Source organism: Schistocerca gregaria, chromosome 5 (genome assembly GCF_023897955.1).
Source record: "Schistocerca gregaria isolate iqSchGreg1 chromosome 5, iqSchGreg1.2, whole genome shotgun sequence".
Classification (NCBI taxonomy): domain Eukaryota; kingdom Metazoa; phylum Arthropoda; class Insecta; order Orthoptera; family Acrididae; genus Schistocerca; species Schistocerca gregaria.
In genome coordinates this window covers 643,005,433-643,028,620 of record NC_064924.1, presented here as the reverse complement: position 1 = coordinate 643,028,620, position 23,188 = coordinate 643,005,433, and the positions used below count along the sequence as shown (strand labels likewise).

The 23,188-nt window shown below is 40.8% G+C and overlaps 1 protein-coding gene across 4 annotated transcripts in view; it reads left to right on the top strand.

Moving 5' to 3' along the window:
* LOC126272139 (voltage-dependent calcium channel subunit alpha-2/delta-3) overlaps window positions 1-23,188 on the top strand; it is a 686,714-nt gene that overhangs the window by 168,879 nt on the left and 494,647 nt on the right. For all 4 annotated transcript variants that reach the window (XM_049974752.1, XM_049974751.1, XM_049974753.1 and 1 more), the window contains exon 3: window positions 7,819-7,929. In XM_049974752.1, coding sequence (XP_049830709.1) covers window positions 7,819-7,929 — 111 coding nt within the window. The remainder of the gene's footprint in view (window positions 1-7,818; window positions 7,930-23,188) is intronic.

The following is a 23,188-nucleotide window of genomic DNA, read 5'->3' as shown; positions in this document are numbered from 1 at the left end:
AAATAGATTGTGGTCAGAGTCTACATCTGCCCCTGGAAATATCTTACAATTTAAAACCTGGTTCCTAAATCTCTGTCTTACCATTATATAATCTATCTGATACCTTTTAGTATCTCCAGGATTCTTCCATGTATACAACCTTCTTTTATGATTCTTGAACCAAGTGTTAGCTATGATTAAGTTATGCTCTGTGCAAAATTCTACCAGACGGCTTCCTCTTTCATTTCTTAGCCCCAATCCATATTCACCTACTACGTTTCCTTCTCTCCCTTTCCCTACACTCGAATTCCACCCTACAACATAATTTGTCTTAACCACAGTATTTTATTGACTTCATTTTGGTGTTTTGTTATTTTCAGAGGATCTACACTAAAATGGGTATCTATGAGAAATAGGTAGTAACATCCAAAATAGTAAATACTCCATGAAAAGAGAATGAAACGTACCCTTACCCAAAAATAAAGCACGATGTTTTAAGGATAACAAACAGAAGAATGCATCTGTTTTAACATACTGGGTGTACCCGCTAGGGTGCAAAAATGTAACAGGACACAGAGAATGCTCCACTGAACAATTTGAGGTATGGACCCTGGGGTCGGAGAAGCCAGTTTAAGGAGTATGGAAGTAACCTTCTCTGCCGATGTCTAGAATTACTGTTTTCCAGCTTATTCACAACTTACCGGCGTTCAAGTTCACACACATTGTGCTGTTTATTTCCATGTACATTCTTTATTTGCCGCAAGGAAACAAGAAGGACGAACCTGATTACCGAACCTGATTACTAGGACGTCATGAAGCCGTGTGAATGACCACCTGTACTTGAGATTCGGGCCTGAGTTGTTGGAGAACGTACCTTTCACTTCAGTGAGGATCTCCACAACCATATCAGTGCTGTACTTCCCGGTCGCTTGATTGGAAGGGAGGACCTATTCCGTGGCCTGCGAGATCACCTGACCTGAATCCCATTGATTGTTTACTACGGGGATATCTAAAGTCATTTGTGTATGAGGTCTTAGTGGATACGGAGGTGGAATTAGTTACCAGAATTGTAGCTGACTGTGCTGTGATTCGAAACAGGCGAGGGTGCGTCAGAATATTGTTCACCGTTGTTATGCTTGCATTCAGGTTGTTGGCTGTCAGTTTCAAGACATTTTGTCAGATAGAGTATAAACAGTGCGTTCATTATGTCAGTGACGATATTTGCAGTTAATTGTAACTAATGTAAATAGAAAAGCACACATTAGTATGATTTTAGGAAACAAAAGAAAAATTCGTAGTAGGAATTAAAATCCATGGAGAAGAAATAAAAACTTTGAGGTTCGCCGATGACATTGTAATTCTATCAGAGACAGCTAGGGACCTGGAAGAGCAGTTGAATGGAATGGACAGTGTCTTGAAAGGAGGATATAAGATGCACATCAACAAAAGCAAAACGATGATAATGGAATGTAGTCGAATTAAGTCGGGTGATGCTGAGGGAATTAGATTGGGAAATGAGACACTTAAAGTAGTAAAGGAGTTTTGGTATTTGGGGAGCAAAATAACTGATGATGGTCAAAGTAGAGAGGATGTAAAATGCAGACTGGCAATGGCAAGGAAAGCTTTTCTGAAGATGAGAAATCTGTTAACATCGAGTATAGATTTAAGTGTCAGGAAGTCATTTCCGAAAGTATTTGTATGGAGTGTAGCCATGTATGGAAGTGAAACATGGACGATAAATAGTTTGAACAAGAAGAGAATAGAAGCTTTCGAAATGTGGTGCCACAGAAAAATGCTGAAGATTAGATTGGTAGATCATATAACTAATGAGGAGGTATTGAACAGAATTGGAGAGAAGAGAAATTTGTGTCACAACTTGACCAGAAGAAGAGGCATCAAGGGATCACCAATTTAGTATTGGAGGGCAGCGTGGAGGGTAAAAATCGTGGAGGGAGACCAAGAGATGAATACACTAAGCAGATTCAGAAGTATGTAGGTTGCAGTAAGTACTGGGAGATGATGAAGCTTGCACAGGATAGAGTAGCATGGAGAGCTGCATCAAACCAGTCTCTGGGCTGAAGACCACAACAACAACAGTATGAATTTCTTTGTGTCATCTCCTTAAGCTGGCGTCTCCGACGCAGGTCCTTACTTAAAATTGTCCAGTGGAGCATCCTGTACGTCCTGTTAAATTTTTGCCCTCTCTTACGGAAAAACTATGTAAATATGGACAAATGAAACTTTTTTAAAGCAAATTTATTAAAATAGAATACAAATGACATTCCTTTTACATACAGGGTGTTACAAAAAGGTACGGCCAAACTTTCAGGAAACATTCCTCACACACAAATAAAGAAAATATGTTATGTGGACATGTGTCCGGAAACGCTTAATTTCCATGTTAGAGCTCATTTTACTTTCGTCAGTATGTACTGTACTTCGTCGATTTACAGCCAGTTGGCCCAATTGGAGGAAGGTAATGTTGACTTCGTTGCTTGTGTTGACATGCGACTCATTGCTCTACAGTACTAGCATCAAGCACATCAGTACCTAGCATCAACAGGTTAGTGTTCATCTCGAACGTGGTTTTGCAGTCAGTGCAATGTTTACAAATGCGGAGTTGGCAGATGCCCATTTGATCTATGGGTTAGAACGGGGCAATAACCGTGGCGCGGTACCTTTGTATCGATACAGATTTCCAGAACGAAGGTGTCCCGACAGGAAGACGTTCGAAGCAAATGATCGGCGTCTTAGGGAGCACGGAACATTCCAGCCCATGACTCGCGACTGGGGAAGACCTAGAAGGACGAGGACACCTTCAATGGACGAGGCAGTTCTTCGTGCAGTTGACGATAACTCTAATGTCAGCGTCAGAGAAGTTGCTGCTGTACAAGATAACGTTGACCACGTCACTGTATGGAGAGTGCTATGGGAGAACCAGTTGTTTCCGTACCATGTACGGCGTGTGCAGGTACTATCAGCAGCTGATTGGCCTCCACGGGTACACTTTTGCGAATGGTTCATCCAACAATGTGTCAATCCTCATATCAGTGCAAATGTTCTCTTTACGGATGAGGCTTCATTCCAACGTGATCAAATTGTAAATTTTCACAATCAACATGTGTGGGCTGACGAGAATCTGTACGCAATTGTGCAACCACGTCATCAACGCAGATTTGCTGTGAACGTTTTGGAAGGCATTGTTGGCGATGTCTCGATTGGGCCCCATGTTCTTCCACCTACGCTCAATGGAGCACGTTATCATGATTTCATACGGGATTCTCTACCTGTGCTGCTAGAACATGTGCCTTTACAAGCACGACACAACATGTGGTTCATGCACGATGGAGCTCCTGCACATTTCAGTCGAAGTGTTCGTACGCTTCTCAGTAACAGATTCGGTGACCGATGGATTGGTAGAGGCGGACCAATTCCGTGGCCTCCACGCTCTCCTAACCTTAACCCTCTTGACTTTCATTTATGGGGGCATTTGTAAGCTCTTGTCAAAGCAACCCCGGTACCAAATGTAGAGACTCTTCGTGCTCGTATTGTGGACGGCTGTGATACAATACGCCATTCTCCAGGGCTGCATCAGCGCATCAGGGATTCCATGCGACGGAGGGTGGATGCATGTGTCCTCGCTAACGGAGGACATTTCCTGTAACAAAGTGTTTGAAGTCACGCTGGTACGTTCTGTTGCTGTGTGTTTCCATTCCATGATTAATGTGATTTGAAGAGAAGTAATAAAATGAGCTCTAACATGGAAAGTAAGCGTTTCCGGAGACATGTCCACATAACATATTTTCTTTCTTTGTGTGTGTGAGCAATGTTTCCTGAAAGTTTGGCCGTACCTTTTTGTAACACCCTGTATAAGTAAGTTATCTTTAAAGAGTAACATTACTCGACGTAAAGCCTTTCAACATCAATGACCGCCTCTAATCTCGTGCTGAGGCGATTGATCACTCTCTTTAAAACACCGCTGTCCATATTTGCGAATGCTGCTTCGATAGTGGTGCATAGAGATGCTGCCTTATGTTGCCTCGTCTTATTGGTAACTCTTTCGACTACGCTCCTAGCATAGTAGTCGAGGAGGATCAAATTCGGGCTCTTTTAACCAGAATAAGTCAATGTTAGCCGAGAGCCAGTTTTGGACCACTTGGCTCGTATGAGGTCCTCCTCCTGCCATCCGACGCACTGTTCGGTCGCTGACTTTCAATACTGACGCCAGTTTCCTCAGCGACTGCCCCGGCTCCTCCGAAATCAGCGCCTGAACCCTTTCGATGACTGCTGCAGTTCGTGACAGGTGCTTCCTAAAATGAGGTTTCCTCGCCGGGTTAGCAAAACCTTCCACAGACTTCTCAAAAGTGGCCTCAATATCGTAAGTTTGTCCTGATCTGTGAAATTTAAGCGAAGTGTTTGGCAAGCATTTATATAAAGTAATCGTTTATGTAATTTGGCAGGTCTTTTTTGCAGACATTGATATATTAAGCATTTGTAAAAGTAATTTCCTGCACTAATATCTTCCCTGTTTCGCTTTTTAGATTTTGAATTTTTGCCCAACATTCTGATTATGTTATCATTTTTAAGAAGTTTTGCCGTTGCAATTACCTGCCGATATATTTTCCTATTAGTCTTTAGGTACTCAATAAACTTGGGATCGTGGATCTTTTCATCTGAGAATTGGGCATTTTAAAATTTCTACAGGAAATCTTAATGCATGACGAAACCCATGATCTAGATTTAGCTATCCGACATAAATTGGCTCTAGTCAATTTCTTAGTAAAACACATTTCAAAACTGGATGGGAATATTGAAGAGAAAACATCATAATCAATGTTAGTACTTGACTGTGAAAACACTTCTGACCGGGATTCATTACATAGACTACCAACCAACGTAGCACAATTTTTTGCCGAAAAATTTCTTAAAAAGATAGGATATTCCTCTCTTTCACTGTATATTTATAATTGTAAGGATAAGGGCATTATTATCAGATAGCCATAAGCCAGTAATAATTTCTATTTCTATGGAATCAATATTTGAAAGAACGTGGTCTGTTCAAAAAATTACTGAACATTCGTCATTTCGCGCCAATGGTGTGTTGGCATCCTTGTACCCGCCAGTGTATTTACTGTGTAATCGCTGGAAGTTTCATTGTTGTACGTCTGTTGGTTATTGTTCAATGCTGTATCGAGTAGAACATTGTGTCGTACAATTTGTGAATTTCGCGATGGCAGAGTTAGAGGGGCGACACTTCTGCATTAAATTTTACTTAAAACTCAAGAAAACCTTTACAGAGACACGTCAAATGATAGAGCAAGCCTACAACGGTAATGAGTGCTTAAGCCTTACTTGGTGTTACGAATGGTTTATAAGATTTAAAAGTGGCCTTACGGAAGTTAAAGATGATCCTTTGACTTTGAAGGATTAGTTCATTGTGAAACTGTTAAACGACGGTACCGCAAGTAAATGTGAGGACGAAAGTGGCATCACGATAACGCACCCGCAATTCATCCCTGTTGGTGCGTGACTATGCCACAAATAACGAAATCCAGTGCTACCTCGTCCTCCGTACTCTCCAGACCTGACCCCTGCAGACTTTTCATTTCCAAAATTGAAAAACTCCATCGAAGGGACGAATATTTGCAACTACGGACGACAAAGAAGAAAATTAGCAGACGGCACTTTGCACGTTCCAGCAAGAGGCCCACCAACACTTTTAACGGAAGTGGAAATGACATTGGGAGTGGTGTCGCAATTTTGGAGACCAAGCACAATAAGTAAAAGTTAGCGTAGAAAAAATTTTGTTGACAAAGTTCCGAATTTTTTTGAACTGACCTTGTATGTTATCCATAAATGCTTTTCAATATTCAAAGCTTCTGTCTCATGCCTCATTTTATATTGCACATTAGATTTGAGAAGAATACAAATTCCACCGTAATTGGCACCCTTACAAAACTGACTAGCTAACTGGAAATGGTTAACATTAACAAAATTCAGAAATTTTATAGATCCCTGCACCGATGCTACGTGATACACATACAGTCAATATTGGCATCCTTAACACGACATCAAATGCCAGCCCCTTTCTGTATGCGGACGACACAAATATCCTGATAACCAGTAGAGGTGACACATTACAAGATGCAGTTAATGAAACTACTTGTCATTTACAATCGTGGTTTTAAGCAAATAGACTACTCATAAATACTCAATAAACTGTAAGTATGAACTTCCATACTAGACAAAATCTAACCCCCTTCAATGCAGTTAGTTATCGGCAAAGATGACATCATGAACAGACAGGACACCAAATTTCTTGGACTTACCATCAGTAACACACTAAATTGGAAACCACATATTGAGGCATTGTCACAAAAGCTTAATAAAACCTGCTATCTGTTACGATCATTAAAAGACAGAACAAGTGTAGATACCTTGAAGCTGGTGTATCATGCCTTGTTTGAGTCTGTCTTGAGCTATGGCCTAATCTTCTGGGGAAAGATTCTCTTACAATTTTCAAGTTACAAAAACAAGTAGTAAGAATAATGAAATGTAAAAAGGAACTGAACACTGTAATCCACTATTTCAACAGCTAAAAATCCTGCCACTGCCATGCCTCTATATATTGGAACTAGCTTGTTTTACAATACTGCACTTGGAAGCCCTTGACAGAAAAGCAGACCGCCACACACGACACCAGAAACAAAACACAATTACAAATTATAGCCCACAATACAAAATTATATGCGAATGGGGTTAAATGTATGAGAATTAAAATATACAACACCTCCCAACAGACATAAAAACAAGCAAAAACCCAAAAATGATGTGAATTAAATTAAAGGAATTGCTGCTAAATCACTGTTTCTGTTCCGTACATGAATTTCTTGATATAAAATTTTAATTACTTTCAATAAGTTGTTTATTCAGTTGTAGATGTTTCCAATTAGTAAGATAATTAAATTATTGTATCTTACCTATATTCTGTCTGTATCTCTTGTATGTATTCTGCTATGTTCAGTATGCACCAGCGTCATCTCTCATCACACACCACCTTTTTTATATTTTGTCTATATATCCTATATGTATTCTGCTATGTGAGTTATGTACCACTACTGTTATCTCTCATCATATACCATCTTAACATAATTTTTCAAATTGACTTGTCCTATATCATGATGTGCTCTGCTGTACAAATTGTGTGATCTACAGGACCAATAATAAGTCAAATCAAATCAAAACATTTACTTCTCAAGACACTGGATATTAAAGCTTAAAATACGAAAATCACCAGGATAGAGGATGGTGACAGTTTTGCTCACATTTAGCCATGTCATAGCTGATTTTGTTTTGAGGCATGGTACAAAAAAATTCTTGAGCCTTACCGTCACGGGTTTTCTTTGTCTTGCAGAATATAACAGTTAACCACAATCCTCGAGTATTTTAATTCTTGTGGTAGAATGCCGGATTGTATAATATGAGAGTGAGATGTAGTAGATTGCTCAATTTCACAAAATTTTGTGTGTCATTTAGTGAATTTTTGTTTGCATTATCTTCTGAGCTATCCATATTGAATCCAATTTTCTTGTTACCAATTAAAAAGATAAATATTGAAAGTGTGTGCTACATCTGATTGTCTTTGATGAGAGGCTCTAGGGGTGTGAAGCCTTAGATCTGATTTATTCAGGTACTTGAAAGTTTCAGTTGGCAGAAGATCCGTTAGAAAGATTTGTACTATTTGTGGTATCTTCATCTACATTCAGAAATACTCTTCCATATTGTTTGCATTGCTTTCAAGTACTTATCGTTAAAAAGTTTTCTGTTTATTTCTTTCAGAGCTACAACAAGGAGAGTGGTGAGGTGCGAGCAGTGGATGGTGAGAAACTGCTGGAGAAAATTGCTGACAACATACGCAACATGACTGAATCCAAGATCAGCGCTATAAAGGTAAACCTCTTTTTGTTTTGGTGGCTGTATCACTTTATACTGTCATTAAGTGATTTTTGGTAGATTATGATTCCAGCCCACCACAGTATTTTGCGCAAGGAAACTTTCTATCCCACCCATTTGTCCTCATTTTAGGACAGTTTCTGCTTTACACTACTTTCTTTCTCTATTCCCTCATTATTTCTGTCATTGATTTTCAAAATTTCAACAGATATTTATTTTCCCTGGCTTGTCTGCTCTTTTTATACATTCTATATCCCCCTTGAATCCTATCTGGCATCGGTCCCACACACTTGAGCAATATTCTAGTCGTGTATGTGTGTCTGTAAAAGTAGAATTTGAAAACACCGAGGTATACTTCATCTATTTCCTGTAACTTGTGTGGAGAAGTGCTGTCTGATACTGACATTGAGCCTGAGACAGTGCCGACACACTTCTCCTCGTATTAAAACCTTCCACATTCCATACCAAAAGAGGGAACATAATTATTAATTTCAGTATTTTGCATGTGTAATGCAATATTTAGAAAAATGACAACAAAATATGGGAAGAAATACAATGAGTATTCATTGTTCACTGCCCATGGGACTAATTCTTCATGTTGAAATTAAAGGCACAGTTGCCATGGGATGCAGAATGTGACCAACATTCAAATTAAGATGTCTGGTGAAATCTGGATTCACAGAGAGTGATGGACAGTGTTGAAAAGATATCCTGTTATTGATGTACACTCATGTTCTGGGGGGGGGGGAAACACCTTAAGCAACTGGAGATACGATGTTCATATTCACGAGACATGTACCGTATTATGTCCTGCAGAAATGGTTAGCATTTGAACCATGTCAGTCCGCAGGTTCAAGGTTGGTAGTGACATCATAGTGCAACACCAGCTACCAGTAAAATGTACCTGCAGCCGTCGTCGTCACCATAAACTGAAGGTAATGGACCTGTGTGACTTGAGCAGACCTGCAGGGTGCCTTGCAGATGTATGCGCAAACTGCACCGTCAAATGAGTGAGTCTCAAAAGGGCTCATTATTGGTATGAGAGAATGTGATGCATCCATCTGAAGAGTTGCTGCACGTGTGTGACAATGTGTTTCGGCAGTGCAGTGAGAGTGTACAGAGCGGTTCATGGAAAACTGTAGAAAACGACGACATATGTCAGGTTGTACCACTCAGCGCAAACCCTGAGGAGATTGATTCCTCATTCAGATGGCATCGCATGCTGGATCTGCATCCTCCTCAGCTCTGGCGCAACATTGGAACAGTGTAACACATCATACGCTCTCAGGGGCGACGGTCTGCCATTGTTTATTATGTCATGGGTTACATGCGTATCATCCACTTCTCTGCCTGTCTTTGACAAACATACTAGATGGCAATGGTGTATGGAACAACATCACTGGGGACAGGGGTGGTATCAGATAGTGTTTTCAGATGAATCCAGGTTCTGTTTGAAAATTACGTCTGTGTTTTGGTTTTCTGCAGACTGGGGGAGCAGCATTACAGTAACTGCATTTGCACGAGACATACAGCAACAACTCAGGGCTATTGCAGAAAACCACAAATGACCAGTGTGATGTTACAAATGAATGACATCCTGCAACCCATAGCTGTATCCTTTCTGCACAACACTCCAGGTTCCATTTTTCAGCAAGACAATGCACAATTACATGTTGCTGCTCGAAGACATGCCTTCTTGGTTTCACAGGATGTCAGTCTTTTGCCCTGGCCTGCCAGATAACAAGACTTGTTGGCCAGTTGGCGAAATGGTTTGGTGAAGTGACAGGAGTAGTGCTGTGACCCAGTGCCAACCTCCACAGATTAACTTTGGAACTAGGTGGATGTAGAATGGTTGGCTATACTACAGGACACCATTCAGGCCTTAGGATGTCAGTGCCATCACACATGGAGCAAGTCATCAGGGCCTGTGGCGGGCCCTATGCCTACTAGGCCACAGGACACGTGCTGAACTGATGTGACAAATGCTGATCATTTCTGCCAAACATGCTAATGTACCTGTCCTGTAAATATGAAGGTCCTATCTATAGTCGTTTGAGGTGTTCTGTCTTTTGTGAACATGATGTATCTATTAAGCTTACAGTCTGCAGACTTTGGAGGTGAAACTATGGTAAGTTGACTTTTGTCTTATTGCTTTCACACACTAATGTCTTATAGCACACTATTAATGAGCAGTTCTTTACTGAATGAGGAGCTCACTGCACAGATGTCATTCAAAAACAAAAGTAACGGTCCTAAAAACAAGGGTCATTCTGTAAGTTACAGCAACAATAGTACATTGTGTGAACATGTGGCATCACCATAATCACTGTAAATACATTCAAAAGCCATCGGCAAGCAGTACCAAAATCAACCAACAGATTGTGACCTCATGCGAGAATGACTTGGTATCAGTTCCTGAAACACTGAGTATGAGCTTTGCCATGTTACGAGATGGATACAAGCAGAAAGGAACAGCAATCATATATGAAAATTGCATTTCTCGCTGGCAGAAATGCTGCACAGTGTAGTACAGAGCTATGAGCGGATGTGGGTGATAGGACATTGCCCTAATTAAGGGTTGCTTCTTGAGTGGGGGCATCCTGACATGGAGGCACACCAATGACAGACTTACCGCGAGGTGGGTAACCCACATTTATCTGTACTGATCTGTCTGTGACTGTTATTGGACATTCTTTAACTTAGGACTGACAGTGGACTGTGCAGGAATTAATGGCACAGATGAATATGTTGATGGCAATGTTCTGTATATTATGGCAGGACTTGAAGGTGCACAAGAAGTGTTCAATAGGGGTACCGCATCAGTTAACAAAGGTGGAGAAGGGGACATGATACAATACTAGGCATATCAACCTAGAGTGATTTGAAAGGGGAGGCAATGTCACAATGTCATGCTCAATTGTATTACTGCAATTGATGAAACCTGGGTACGAGTGTATGAACCAAATTTGAAGGCACAATCAGCAGAATGACATTATCTAGGGTCATCATGATGATACAAGGTGTGAAAAAGTCCATCACACATGAAGGTCATGCTCATTCTAGCATATGACAGCCACAATATTCTGGAGTGTCACTCAGTTAGGGACAGCCACACCATCAATGCCCAATACTAGCATAACTTTCTATGGTAGCTCTTTTTTTTTTTGTTATGATTTTAGGGTGCAAAACTGCTATGCTCGTAAGCACCCATTCTGTGGCTCAGGGAAGGGTAAAAAACCGATGGCCCATGATAAACTACAAATGGGGATGGGGGTGGGGGGGTGCGTGCTATCCTTGGGAAGCTGTCACAGGTCACAGAGCAGGCAGGTCCGGGGACAAAGCAAGGTGACGCCATACCCCCATAGTGGAAGGAAAGAGAATGTAGCAGTTGTCGGAAGTGGACTCCCAGTGGTAGTTGTGAGGAAGAGTGTCCTGCAGGCATGGAAGACAGATGACTAGTGTAACGACTCAGCAGGACAGCTTGCCGACTGGACAGCGGAGGTTCAACAGTCTCAGCATAAAGGCTGTCCACGGGGCTAGTATAAAAAGCTCCAGATGCTAAACGCAATCCACGGTGGTGGACAGAGTCGAGCCACCAAAGAAAAGACAGCCGTGCAGAGGAGTAAACTTTGATTCCATATTCCAATTTCAAGCACACAGGGTATGATATAGGCGGAGGAGTACCACTCCCCAGGATCTACGGTAGCTTATGCAATGTGCACGTCAGCTAAAACATCCAGCAGTGCTGGATAATGCAATCATACTCCATGATAAGATTAGAGCCCACACTGCAGGCACCATCAAGAATTGTGTATAGTGGTGGAGGTAGGAAATCCTCTACTATCCACCCTGCTCAAAAGACCTTAATCCACGTGACTTCAACCTCATTCCACAACTGCAGGTGCTTTGGAAACTGGGCAGATATCTTCATGACATTTCAGCCATAGTAGGCACACATTGATGGCAACACCAATGGCCTTCAGAGTTTTCCTCATCATTGACAATGCTGTGTGGAAGCACTGGGCACAATTTTGTAGGACAGTAGTTGATTTTGATTCATTTTTGTTCCATTTGTACTCGTGCACAATACATATACAAAGAATTATGATGCATGTGTTTCATTTCTACCTTTGCCATGAACTCCTGTACCAGAACACTGTTTCATATTGATGTTCACATACACATGGTCTTACTGGTTCAATGCACATTGTGGAATACTCATGTTGTTGCAATATTGCAATATATACCACAGTTGCCTTTACCTGTGGAATTATCCAGTGGCGTGCACTGTGTATCACTACATACTGTAAATTAAAATCCCTTGTCATGTTTTTCTGTGTGTATGAGAAGGCTAATCTCAGAAACTACTCTAGTGATTTTGATATGGTTTTCCCTAATAGATACAGTAATTCAGGAGGAAGGTTTGTGTATATAATTTATTACCATTATGGCACACAAGTCATACTGTCATAGATACCTCATGCTACCCTACAGAGTGGGGGCTGGTCAATAGTTAGGTAATAAAATTAACTTCAAACAAAAAGTGAAGCTAGAACCATCAAATGAAAATATAGGTCTGTTCAAAAAAGTCCCGAACATTAATAATTTTGTGCCAGTGGCTTGTTGGAATGAAATGTGGTTGGTATCCCTGCACACGCCTATGTTTAATGTGTAACTGCCAGAAGTTTAATTGATGTATGTCTGTTAGTTATTGTTCAGTGGTGTAAGAATGGAACATTATGTCACACAGTTTGCAAATTTTGAGATGGCAGAGTTAGAGGAGCAATGCATCTGCATTAAATTTTGCATGAAACTCAAGAAAATCTGTACAGAGAGACACCAAATAATACAGGAAACTTGCGGTGATGATGCTTAAGCCATATTCAATGCTATAAATGGTTCATGTGGTTTAAAAATGGCCAGATGGAAGATAAAGATGATCCTCATTCAGGACATCCTTTGACGTCTACCAACAATGTCGTGTCAGTAACATCAATAAAATTGTGCATACCAGTCAGAGGCTGACTGTCTGAGAGATTGCAGAAGAACGTAATATTTTAGTTGGATCATATCATGAAATTGGTACGCAGCATCTTGGAATGCATCGTGTTGCCATCAAGTTCATCTCATGGCTCACGAGTCGAACAGAAAGATCTTCGCCTCACAATCTGTGGAGAGCTTCTGGATTGCTCAAAAGAGAGACCTGGCCTGTGTGGACTTCTTTGTATTTCAAAGTTGAAAATACCATTATAAGGACAAAGATTTGCAGTGATAGAGGAGATAAAAATTTGCAGATGGCTCTTCGCATGATCTAGGAAGAGGTGTACCAAGGCTGCTTCCAGAAGCTGAAATGGCATTGGGAGCGATGTATCGAATGTGGAGAATAATATTTTGAAGGAGACCATGCACAATAAGTAAAAGGCAAGTGTAGAAAAATTTTGTGGGCAAAGTTCCAAAATTTTTTGAGCAGACCTCATAAATAAATGCAGCTTAAAATGAATGAAACAGACAATTGTGTTAATATTAGCATGCTGCCTTTCTTTTCATTCAGAAAGTGTATTACATTTATAAACTGATTGATTTGTTCTGCATCATAGGGAGAGAGTGTGGCTATGGCCATTATTAGTAGAACTGACTCTAGAGTATTTGTTGGGAACTGAGTAGGAGGCCTGTTCTAATATTTGGTGATTCTGTAACAACCTAGGTTGTGTCTTCACAGGTTTGAAAGCTGCAGAGTCACTCTGATTAGTTCAGTGGTGTGCTCCTCAGTGGAAGTAGGTACTGATATAGCTGCCTATATATGAAACATACACAAGGAATTTGGTTAGAGGATTATCTGTCAATATTTGAGATATTGTGCAAAGATTAGTTGTAGCACTGTTGCCAGCTCTCAACCTTGAAGTGCAAATGGCTGCAGGTGAAAACAAAGCTGCTGCTACCAGCCTGCTAAAAATGTCAGAGATCAAACTACACCAAATCAACTATAGGCAGGGTAGATGAAGCTGTAGAGGCTTCCAGAATACTACTATCAGAACCTAGGAGATGACCTGAAGGCATTTGTAATCGGCTTAAAGAGAATCTTTGAAAAGTGCACATTTTGAGCACATTTGAAAAGCGATGCAGTTTACATCAGAATTTCCACATAGAGCTAACTAAATTCATGATTTGGTTTCCAATGAAGCTCAGTCTTAACTTCCGCAAAGGCAGACATAGTCACATATAAGATGGTATGTTCATCCAGGACACAAGAAACTTAAATTCTACTTGGTTCATAAATAAGGTAAAAAAGAGGTTGCAGTTTTCTTAGACAAAATTGTGAATCATTTAGGTAAAGTGCATGTAGCATGTAGATGAACTGTGGATCACTTTAAGAGAATAGATGACAAACTTCCAGAAAAATACATACCTAGCAGATTAATTGAAGACATCCGGGACAAATGTACAGTGAATGATGGGTAACTGGAGAACATATGCTAGTGGCTGATCAGTAAAACATAGCTTATCTTCAACACTACGCAGTCTTCATAAACCTAATTATGCTGCCTGAAATCTTGCAGTTTTTCATTGCCTTGTTTCAGTAGCCTTCTATCAATATCTACAATGCCTTGGATGGTGATTTCCATTGTAAGTCTAAGTGCTTTTGTAAATGAAAATTTATGCCCTGTTCAGTAGATGACTGTTTCAAAATCAGACAGTGCATGCCCACATGCACTCACCCACTCACACGCACACTGTTTAGACTAGCGTAAGTTACCTATCACGAAGAAAGATATCACAGGTATGCATATATCAGTATCCTGAGCAATTTGTTATGATATTTATTTTTATCAAAACAACCAAAAATTTTTAACTTACAAAGTGGTAGTACATGTGGATAGTTTATGTCTATGCAACAACCCTTTTAAATAATGACAGAGCTGGAGGAACTAGGTAAATGACTCAAAGTAGACACTATACTTTTTAGATCAGCGAGCTTTAAATATCCCTTATGATCACCATTTACGCTGTGTGGTATACTGTGCTCAGTAAATTAAATTTTACAGCAAATGGGTTTGCACGTTACATCAAGCACTACCTCAGATGGGCTGGCTAAAGGCACTGGCCCACATAATTTAGAGACCAATAAACAGTTTTTAAACATTAATCGTTGATTGATGAAATGGCAAACATTGACCATTGCAAATAATCAGATCAAATACTCAGTGAACAGCAACGGCGCATTGCATTAGGAAAATACAAATGAGTACTTTAGCGAAGAGCACTAGTCCACTGAAGTTAACCATTGAAAGTCAGTTAAGAGGAGTTGCTCATATGAGTTCACAAATTCAAAAGGCAATTTTTAAAGTAGTGGTCTAGCAATAGTCTCTTTGAACAGTAATCAAAACATCTTCAGTCCTGGGTTTGAAACCCACTACTGCTTAAATTTTGATTAATAATCAGCTTTGGCTGCCGAAGACTTCCAGCATAAGAAGTCACCCTCATTCTGCCAACAGCCTTATCAAAGAGGACGGAAGAGCAGACAGAGGTTCAGGACACTCTCTTGTCCTAGGGGTGGGAAATGGCCCATAAAAGTGCAAGAATGAGCAGTAATCAACAGCATGAGGATGCACAAGGTAATGAAAGCCACCGCATTGAAGACACGCAGAACATGTGGTCTGTAATTGAAAAAGTGCCATGATGATCTCTCGATTAGCAAAAGATCCCCAGAATAGTCCCCCCATTCATATCTCCAGGAGGGGACTGCCAAGGGGGAGCTGGCCACGAGAAAAAGATTCAGTAATCAACGAAAGGATAATGTTCTAAGAGTCGAGACATGGAATGTCATAAGCTTGAACACGGTAGGGAAACTAGAAAATCTGAAAAGGGAAGTGCCAAGGATCAGTCTAGATATAGGTAGGGTCAGTGAAGCGAAATGGAAAGAACACAAGCATTTCTGGACAGATGAGTATAGTGTAATATCAACAGCAGCAGAAAGTGGTGTAACGGGAGTAGGATTCATTATGAATAGTAAGATAGGGCAAAGAGAGTGCTACTGTGAAAAGTCAAGTGATATGGTTGTTTTTATCAGAATCTACAGCAAACCAACACCGACAGCATGCCGATGTCACAAGCTGAAGGTGGAGAGAGAGAGAAGGTATATGAGAATATTGGAAGAATAATTCAGTACGTTTAGGAAGATGAAAATCTTATAACCATGGTGGGTTGGAGAGAATATTGGAAGAATAATTCAGTACATTTAGGAAGATGAAAATCTTATAACCATGGTGGGCTGGAATGCAGTTGTAGAGGAAGGAGTAGAAGAAAAGGTTACGAGATAATGTGGGCTTGGGATGAGGAATGAGACAGGAGGAACACTAATTGAGTTCTGTCATAAATTTCAGCTAGTAATAGTGCATACTTTGCTCAAGAATCACTGTAGGAGGAGATATACTTGGAAAAAGCTGGGTGGCACAGGAAGATTTCAGTTATATTACGTCATGGTCAGACGGAGATTCCAAAATTAGATACTGGATTGTAAGGCATACCCAGACACAGATATAGACTTATATCACAATGTAGTAGTGACGAAGAGTAAGCTGAAGTTTAAGACATTAATCAGGAAGAATCAACACACAAAGAAGTGGGATACGAAAGTACTAAGGAATGATGAGATACGCTTGAAGTTCACTAAGGCTATAGATACAGCAATAAGGAATAGCTCAGTGGGCAGTAAGGTTGAAGAGGAATGGATGTCTCTAAAAAGAGCCATAACAGAAGTTGCAAAGAAAAACATAGGTAGAAAGAAGGTAACTGTGAAGAAACCATGGGTAACAGAAGATATACTTCAGTTGATCAATGAAAGGAGGAAGTACAAAAATGTTCTGGGAAACTCAGGAATGCAGAAATACAAGTTGCTGAGGAATGAAATAGGTAGGAAGTGCAAGGAAGTTAAGATGAAATGATTGCATGAAAAATGTGAAGAAATTGAAAAACAAATGATTGTCAGGAGAGACTCAGCATACAGGAAAGTCAAAACAACCTTCGGAGATATTAAAAGTAAGAATACATTGAAAGCCTCTATGAGGGGGAAGATTTGTCTAATGTGATAGAAAAAGAAACAGGAATCGATTTAGAAGGGGTACAGAATCCAGAATTAGAATGAGAATACAAAAGAGCTTTGGAGGACATAAGATCAAATAAGGCAGAAGGGATTAATAACATTCCATCAGAATTTCTAAAATCATTGGGGGAATGTGGCAACAAAACAACTATTCACTTGGTGTTTAAAATGTATGAGTCTGGCGTCATACCATCTGACTTCTGGGAAAATATCATCCACACAATTCCAAAGACTGCAAGAGCTGACAAGTGTGAAAATTATCACACAATCAACTTAACAGCTCATGCAACCAGGTTGCTGACAAGTATAATATACAGAAGAATGGAAAAGAAAATTGAGGATGTGCTAGATGAAGGTGAGTTTGGCTTTAGAAAAGGTAAAGGTACCAGAGAGGCATTTCTGACATTGTGGTCGATAATGGAAGCAAGACTGAAGAGAAATCAAGACACGTTCATAGGGTTTGTCAACCTGGAAAAAGCGTTCGACAATGTAAAAAGGTGCAAAATGTTCAAAATTCTAAGAGAAGTACAGGTAAGCTATAGGGAGAGATGGGTAATATACAGTATGTACAAGAGTCAAGAGGGAATATAACGGTGGACAACCAATAATGAAGTGCTTGGATTAAAAAGGTTGTAAGACAGGGATGTAGTCTTTTGCCCCTACTGTTCAATCTGTACATTGAAGAAGCAATGATGGGAATAAAAGGAAGGAAAACCTCATATAAAGATGTGAAACAAATACTAACAAAGAGATAGAGGGGCTGGTCAGTACTTAATGAAGCAACAGGGAAAGGTAAACAGGGAGGGTAGCAAGGATGCAGGCATGGTTGTCAGAGGGAAGCCAAAGATATTCTACTGTTAAGTACTCTGCCAGCTTCAAACCAAAGAGGATGCATACAGAAGTAAAGAGGTATATAGTATAAAGACAACTATGTAAGATGAAAAGATGCATGAATGGCTAAAGAGGAGAGGGAAAAAGAAGAAGACTGAAGAGTAAATGGGAGTGAGGTTGGTTAATGTAGGTTCAGTCCAGGGGGATGGCGGGATGAAAGGATGTTTTGGAGTGCAAGTTCCCATCTCCGCAGTTCAGAGGGACTGGTGTTGGGTGGGAGAAGCCAAATGGCACATACAGTGTAGCAGGTTCCTAGGTCCCTCGAATTATGCTGGACGGCATGCTCTGCTACTGGGTATTGGACATCTCGTAGGCGGACAGTTCGTCTGTGCCCGTTCATGCGCTCAGCCATTTTAGTTGTCATCATACCGATGTAAAAGGCTCTGCAGTGCAGGCATGTCAGCTGATAAATGACGTGTTGTTTCACATGTGGCCCTGCCTTGAATTGCATATGTTTTACCAGTAGTGGGGCTGGAGTAGGTGGTTTTTGGGGGATTCACAAGGCAGGTTTTGCAGCGGGGTCGATTCAGGGGTAGGAACCGCTGGGTAGAGAAGGTGGTCTGGGAACATTTTAGGGTTTGACAAGGATGTTATGGAGGATAGGGGGGCGACGAAAGGCAACTCTGGGTGGTGTGGGGAGAATATTGTCAAGGGATGATCTCATTTCAGGGCTTGACCTAAGAAAGTCATATCCCTGGCGGAGTAATTTGTTGATGTATTAGAGGCCAGGATAATATTGGGTGACAAGGCGGATGCTTCTGTGTGGTCTGAGGGTAGGAACATTGTTGTTGGACAGAGAGGAATGCACTGCTCTCGAAATCTGTTTGTGGACAAGGTCTGCGGGATAGTTGTGGGAGAGGAAAGCACTGGTCAGGTTATTGGTGTAATTGTTGAGGGATTCGTCACTGAAGCAGATACGTTTGCCACGAATACCTAGGCTGTAGGGAAGGGAGCGTTTGATGTGGAATGGATGGCAGCTATCAAAGTGAAGGTACTGTTGTTTGTTGGTGGGTTTGATATGGACAGAGGTGTGGATGTGAGCTTCAACAAGGTGAAGGTCAACATCCAGGAAGGTGGCTTGGGTTTTGGAGAAGGACCAGGTGAAATTCAGATTCGAAAAGGAGTTCAGGTTATGGAGGAAATTAAGACAGACCACAAAGATGTCATCTATAAACCTATACCAGGCCAGGGGAAGCAGCTGTTGCGTCTTCAGGAAAGCCTCCTCCATGCGGCCCATGAAGAGGTTGGCATAGGACGGAGCCATCCTGGTTCCCATGGCCGTTCCCCTGATTTGTTTCTAGGCCTGGCCTTCAAAATGTAAAGTAATTATGGGTGAGGATGAAGTTGGTAAGTGTGATAAGGAACGAGGTTTTTGGAAGATCTTTGGGTGGGTGTTGGGAGAGGTAGTGTTCAAGGGCAGAGAGCCCTACCCCTATAACTGACCCCACTGCAAAACCTGCCCCATGCATCCCACCACAACCACCTACTCCAGCCCCACTACTGGTAAAACATACAATTCAAGGCAGGGCCACATGTGAAACAACACGTCATTTATCAGCTGACATGCTTGCACTGCACAGCCTTTTACATCGATATGACGACAATTAAAATGGCTGAGCACATGTACGGGCACGGACGAACTTTCTGCCTTGGAGATGTCCAATACCCAGTAGCAGAGCATGCTGTCCAGCATAATTCTAGGGACCTAGGAACCTGCTACAATGTACGTGCCATTTGGCTTCTCCCACCCAACACCAGTCCCTCGGAACTGCAGAGATGGGAACTTGCACTCCAACACATCCTTTCATCCCGCCATCCCCCTGGACTGAACCTACGTTAACCAACCTCACTCCCATTTACTCTTCATTCTTCTTCTTTTTCCCTCTCCACTTTAGCCATTCACACATCTTTTCATCCTACATAGTTGTCTTTATACTATATACCTCTTTACTTCTGTATGCATCCTCTTTGGTTTGAAGCTGGCAGAGTACTTAACAGTAGAATATCTTTGGCTTCCCTCTGACAACCATGCCTGCATCCTTGCTACCCTCCCTGTTTATCTTTCCCTGTTGCTTCATAACCTGGGTTGTGAGTAACTAAATATACTTTCCCTTTTCTCTTTTTTCCCCTCTCTCCTCCCTGATGAAGGAACAAAGTTCCGAAAGCTAGGAATGTAAATTTTCTGTTCTGTTTTGTGTTATCTATCAGATTTACTGAGCTGAGGTAAGTACTGGCCAGCCCCTCTATCTCTTTGTTAGTATTTGTTTCACATCTTTAAATAAAAGGAAGGTTCAGAAATGGAATCAATGATACGATTCGCTAATGACATTGCTATCCTGAGTGAAAGTGAAGAAGAGTTACATAATCTGCTGAATGGAATGAACAATCTAATGAGTACAGGATATGGGTTGAGACTGAACCGAAGGAAGACAGAAGTAATGAGAAGTAGCAGAAATGAGAACAGCGAGAAACTTAACATCAGGATTGATGGTCACGAAGTAGATGATGTTAAGCAATTCTGCTAGATAGGCATCAAAATAATCAATGACGGACAGAGCAAGGAGGACATCAAAAGCAGGCCAGCACTGGCAAAAAGGGCATTCCTGGCCAAGAGAAGTCTTCTTGTATCAGACAAGGGCCTTAAGTTGAAAAGAAATTTCTGAGAAAATACGTTTGCAATGCAACATTGTATGGTAGTGATACATGGACTGTGGCAAAACCAGAAAGAAGAGAATCGAAGAATTTGAGGTGTGGTGCTACAGACAAATGTTGAAAATTAGGTGGACTGGTAAGGTAAGGGATGAGAAGGTTCTGTGCAGAATCGGAGAGGGAAGGAATATATTGAAAACACTGATAGGGGAAGGGACAGGATGATGGGACATCTGTTGAGACATCAGGGAATGTCTTTCATGGTACTAGAGGGAGCTGTAGAGCGCAAAAACTGTATATCAAGGCACAGATTGGGATACATCCAGCAAATAATTGAGGATGTAGGTTGCAAGTGCTACTGGAGATGAAGAGATTGGCACAGGAGAGGAATTTGTGGCAGGCCGCATCAAACCAGTCAGCAGACTGATGACCTGCCCCCTCCCCCCCCCCCCCCCCCCCCAAAAAAAAAGAAAAGTCTTAGTTAAATTGACAAATAGAAAAATGACAATGTTTTATACAGTAAGCTCAGATTTGTAGAATAGTGGATGAAGTCCTTAGTAACTAATTAGGGTACTCTGGCAGCTCACACTAGCCACACCTGATACTAGCAAAATATTTAAATAGCCGTTCAAGCTAAGGGCAATAGCCCACTTACATTAACAATTGAAAATAACACCTTTTTAAAAGAAACAATAACTTTGTGTATAGGAAGAGCACTAGCTCACATAAATTAACCAGTTCAAAAGGCAATTTTTGAAGAGTAACATCTAAATCAAAATAATGGTGCACTTAGGCCTCAACACTAGTTGGGGCAATCTGACAGGTAACTGTAGCTCATTTTGTGGTAGCAAAAATTTTAAGCTGTTGCTCAGCCCAAGGCCGCTAGCCCACTAAAATTAACTAATTGAAATAACATTTTTTTCTTTTTAAACAGTGATAATGAATTAGTTAGTGACAGACTTAGTTCTGAACAACTAGTTAGCCTTAAGCAGAAATAATACCAATAGTTTCTAGCAAATAAACATGTAATAAATTATTCTTCACATGCCAAGGATTCTTAGACCGGATGCATCATCTTATTACAATGAATACACAAAACTTACAATTTACTGTGCCATCAGTCACACCAAGCAGTGGAAATAATGAACAGACATTAGATAAAAATTCTACCTTCAGCAGAGCAATGAGTGGTGAGAGTGCATGTTCAAGAAGAATATTGTACACTGCCACACTCACATCCAAAACTTCTCTTACATAACACCTTGGTCTAAAAGTTTCTATAACAAAATAAAACAAGTTCATTTGCTCACAGAAGTAGAACAAAGTCTCAACATTCAGGAGTGACATTTTTCAATAAGATAATGTGTAATGTCACAATGGCAAGAGTGGGAGGGGTGGTTTGGGGAACACAGTGCTGGCCCCCCAGCTGAGCAGATATGAGCCCAGTCGAACACATCTGGGACATGACTGAACGTGGTGCCAGAGCTCATCTCCCCCCTCCCTGGAATATATGGTAATTAGATGACATGTGTGCAGATGTGGTGCCAGCTCCCTCCAGCAGGCTACCAAGGCCTAATTGCTTCCAAGTCATAATTCATTGCTCCTGTTATCTGTGTCAGATGTGGATATTCCAGCTATTGGGTAATAATGCTCTGGATGATCAGTGTAAGTGCTTCAAGGGCTAAGTGTAGCTTTCCCTTAACTTGGAATTTGAACTATTTATCTTGATTTTCTCTTCAGCAGCAGACAGCTTCCATAAATTCAGTAAGTACATCATAAAAAAGGCTCATAGCAAGTTAAATAGGTTCTTCAGAGGATAATTATGTTGATTAATATCCTAAGAATTTTTCCGGTAAATAACTTTTATTTGTGCAGAACTCTGTACAGTATAACAACAGGAAAACTACTACAGCCACCGTAAATGGGAGTCCAAAGACAGCCAATTAAGAATTGAACTCTGAGATTCCTCTTTTTACATCATTATCCATGAAAAACCCTTCTGCTCTGATGCCCCTGGTTAATATCAATACAGCAGTCGATTGCTCTAGGGGCAGCATTCGTTGTAAAAGGTATGATATCTGTTAGCAGTATAGGAGAATCTTGCCGAGAGCAAACACTAGAAAAGTCCAGGATGGAATAACAAGAGCAAGCCAAAGTAGCTGTGTGTGTGTGTGTGTGTGTGTGTGTGTGTGTGTGTGTGTGTGTGTGTGTGTGTGTGTGTGCGCGTGCGCGTGTGTGCGTGTGTGTTCTTTCTTTTTCTGAAGGATGACTTTTTGTCTGAAAAGTGAAATGTTTAGCAGTGTTTACAATGTGCCTGTCTGCAACCATCGTCTTCTGTGTGTGGATTCTCACTTTGAACCAAAATACACAAAACACAGCTGTCACTAGAATGCAGAAATTATCACACATATAAAAAATAAAATGGAAACACTACCTTTAACCCTTTTTATTCTCACTCATTTATATAAGGCATAGACATGGAAATATCTATACATTTAATGCCTATGGAAAAATCGTGAAGCTCAAAAAATTACGAAGCCTAATTCTGTCAGAGTTAATTATTTGTTTTCATTATTTCATATTGTTTTGGGGTTGGGGACCATGCTGTGCTGCCAT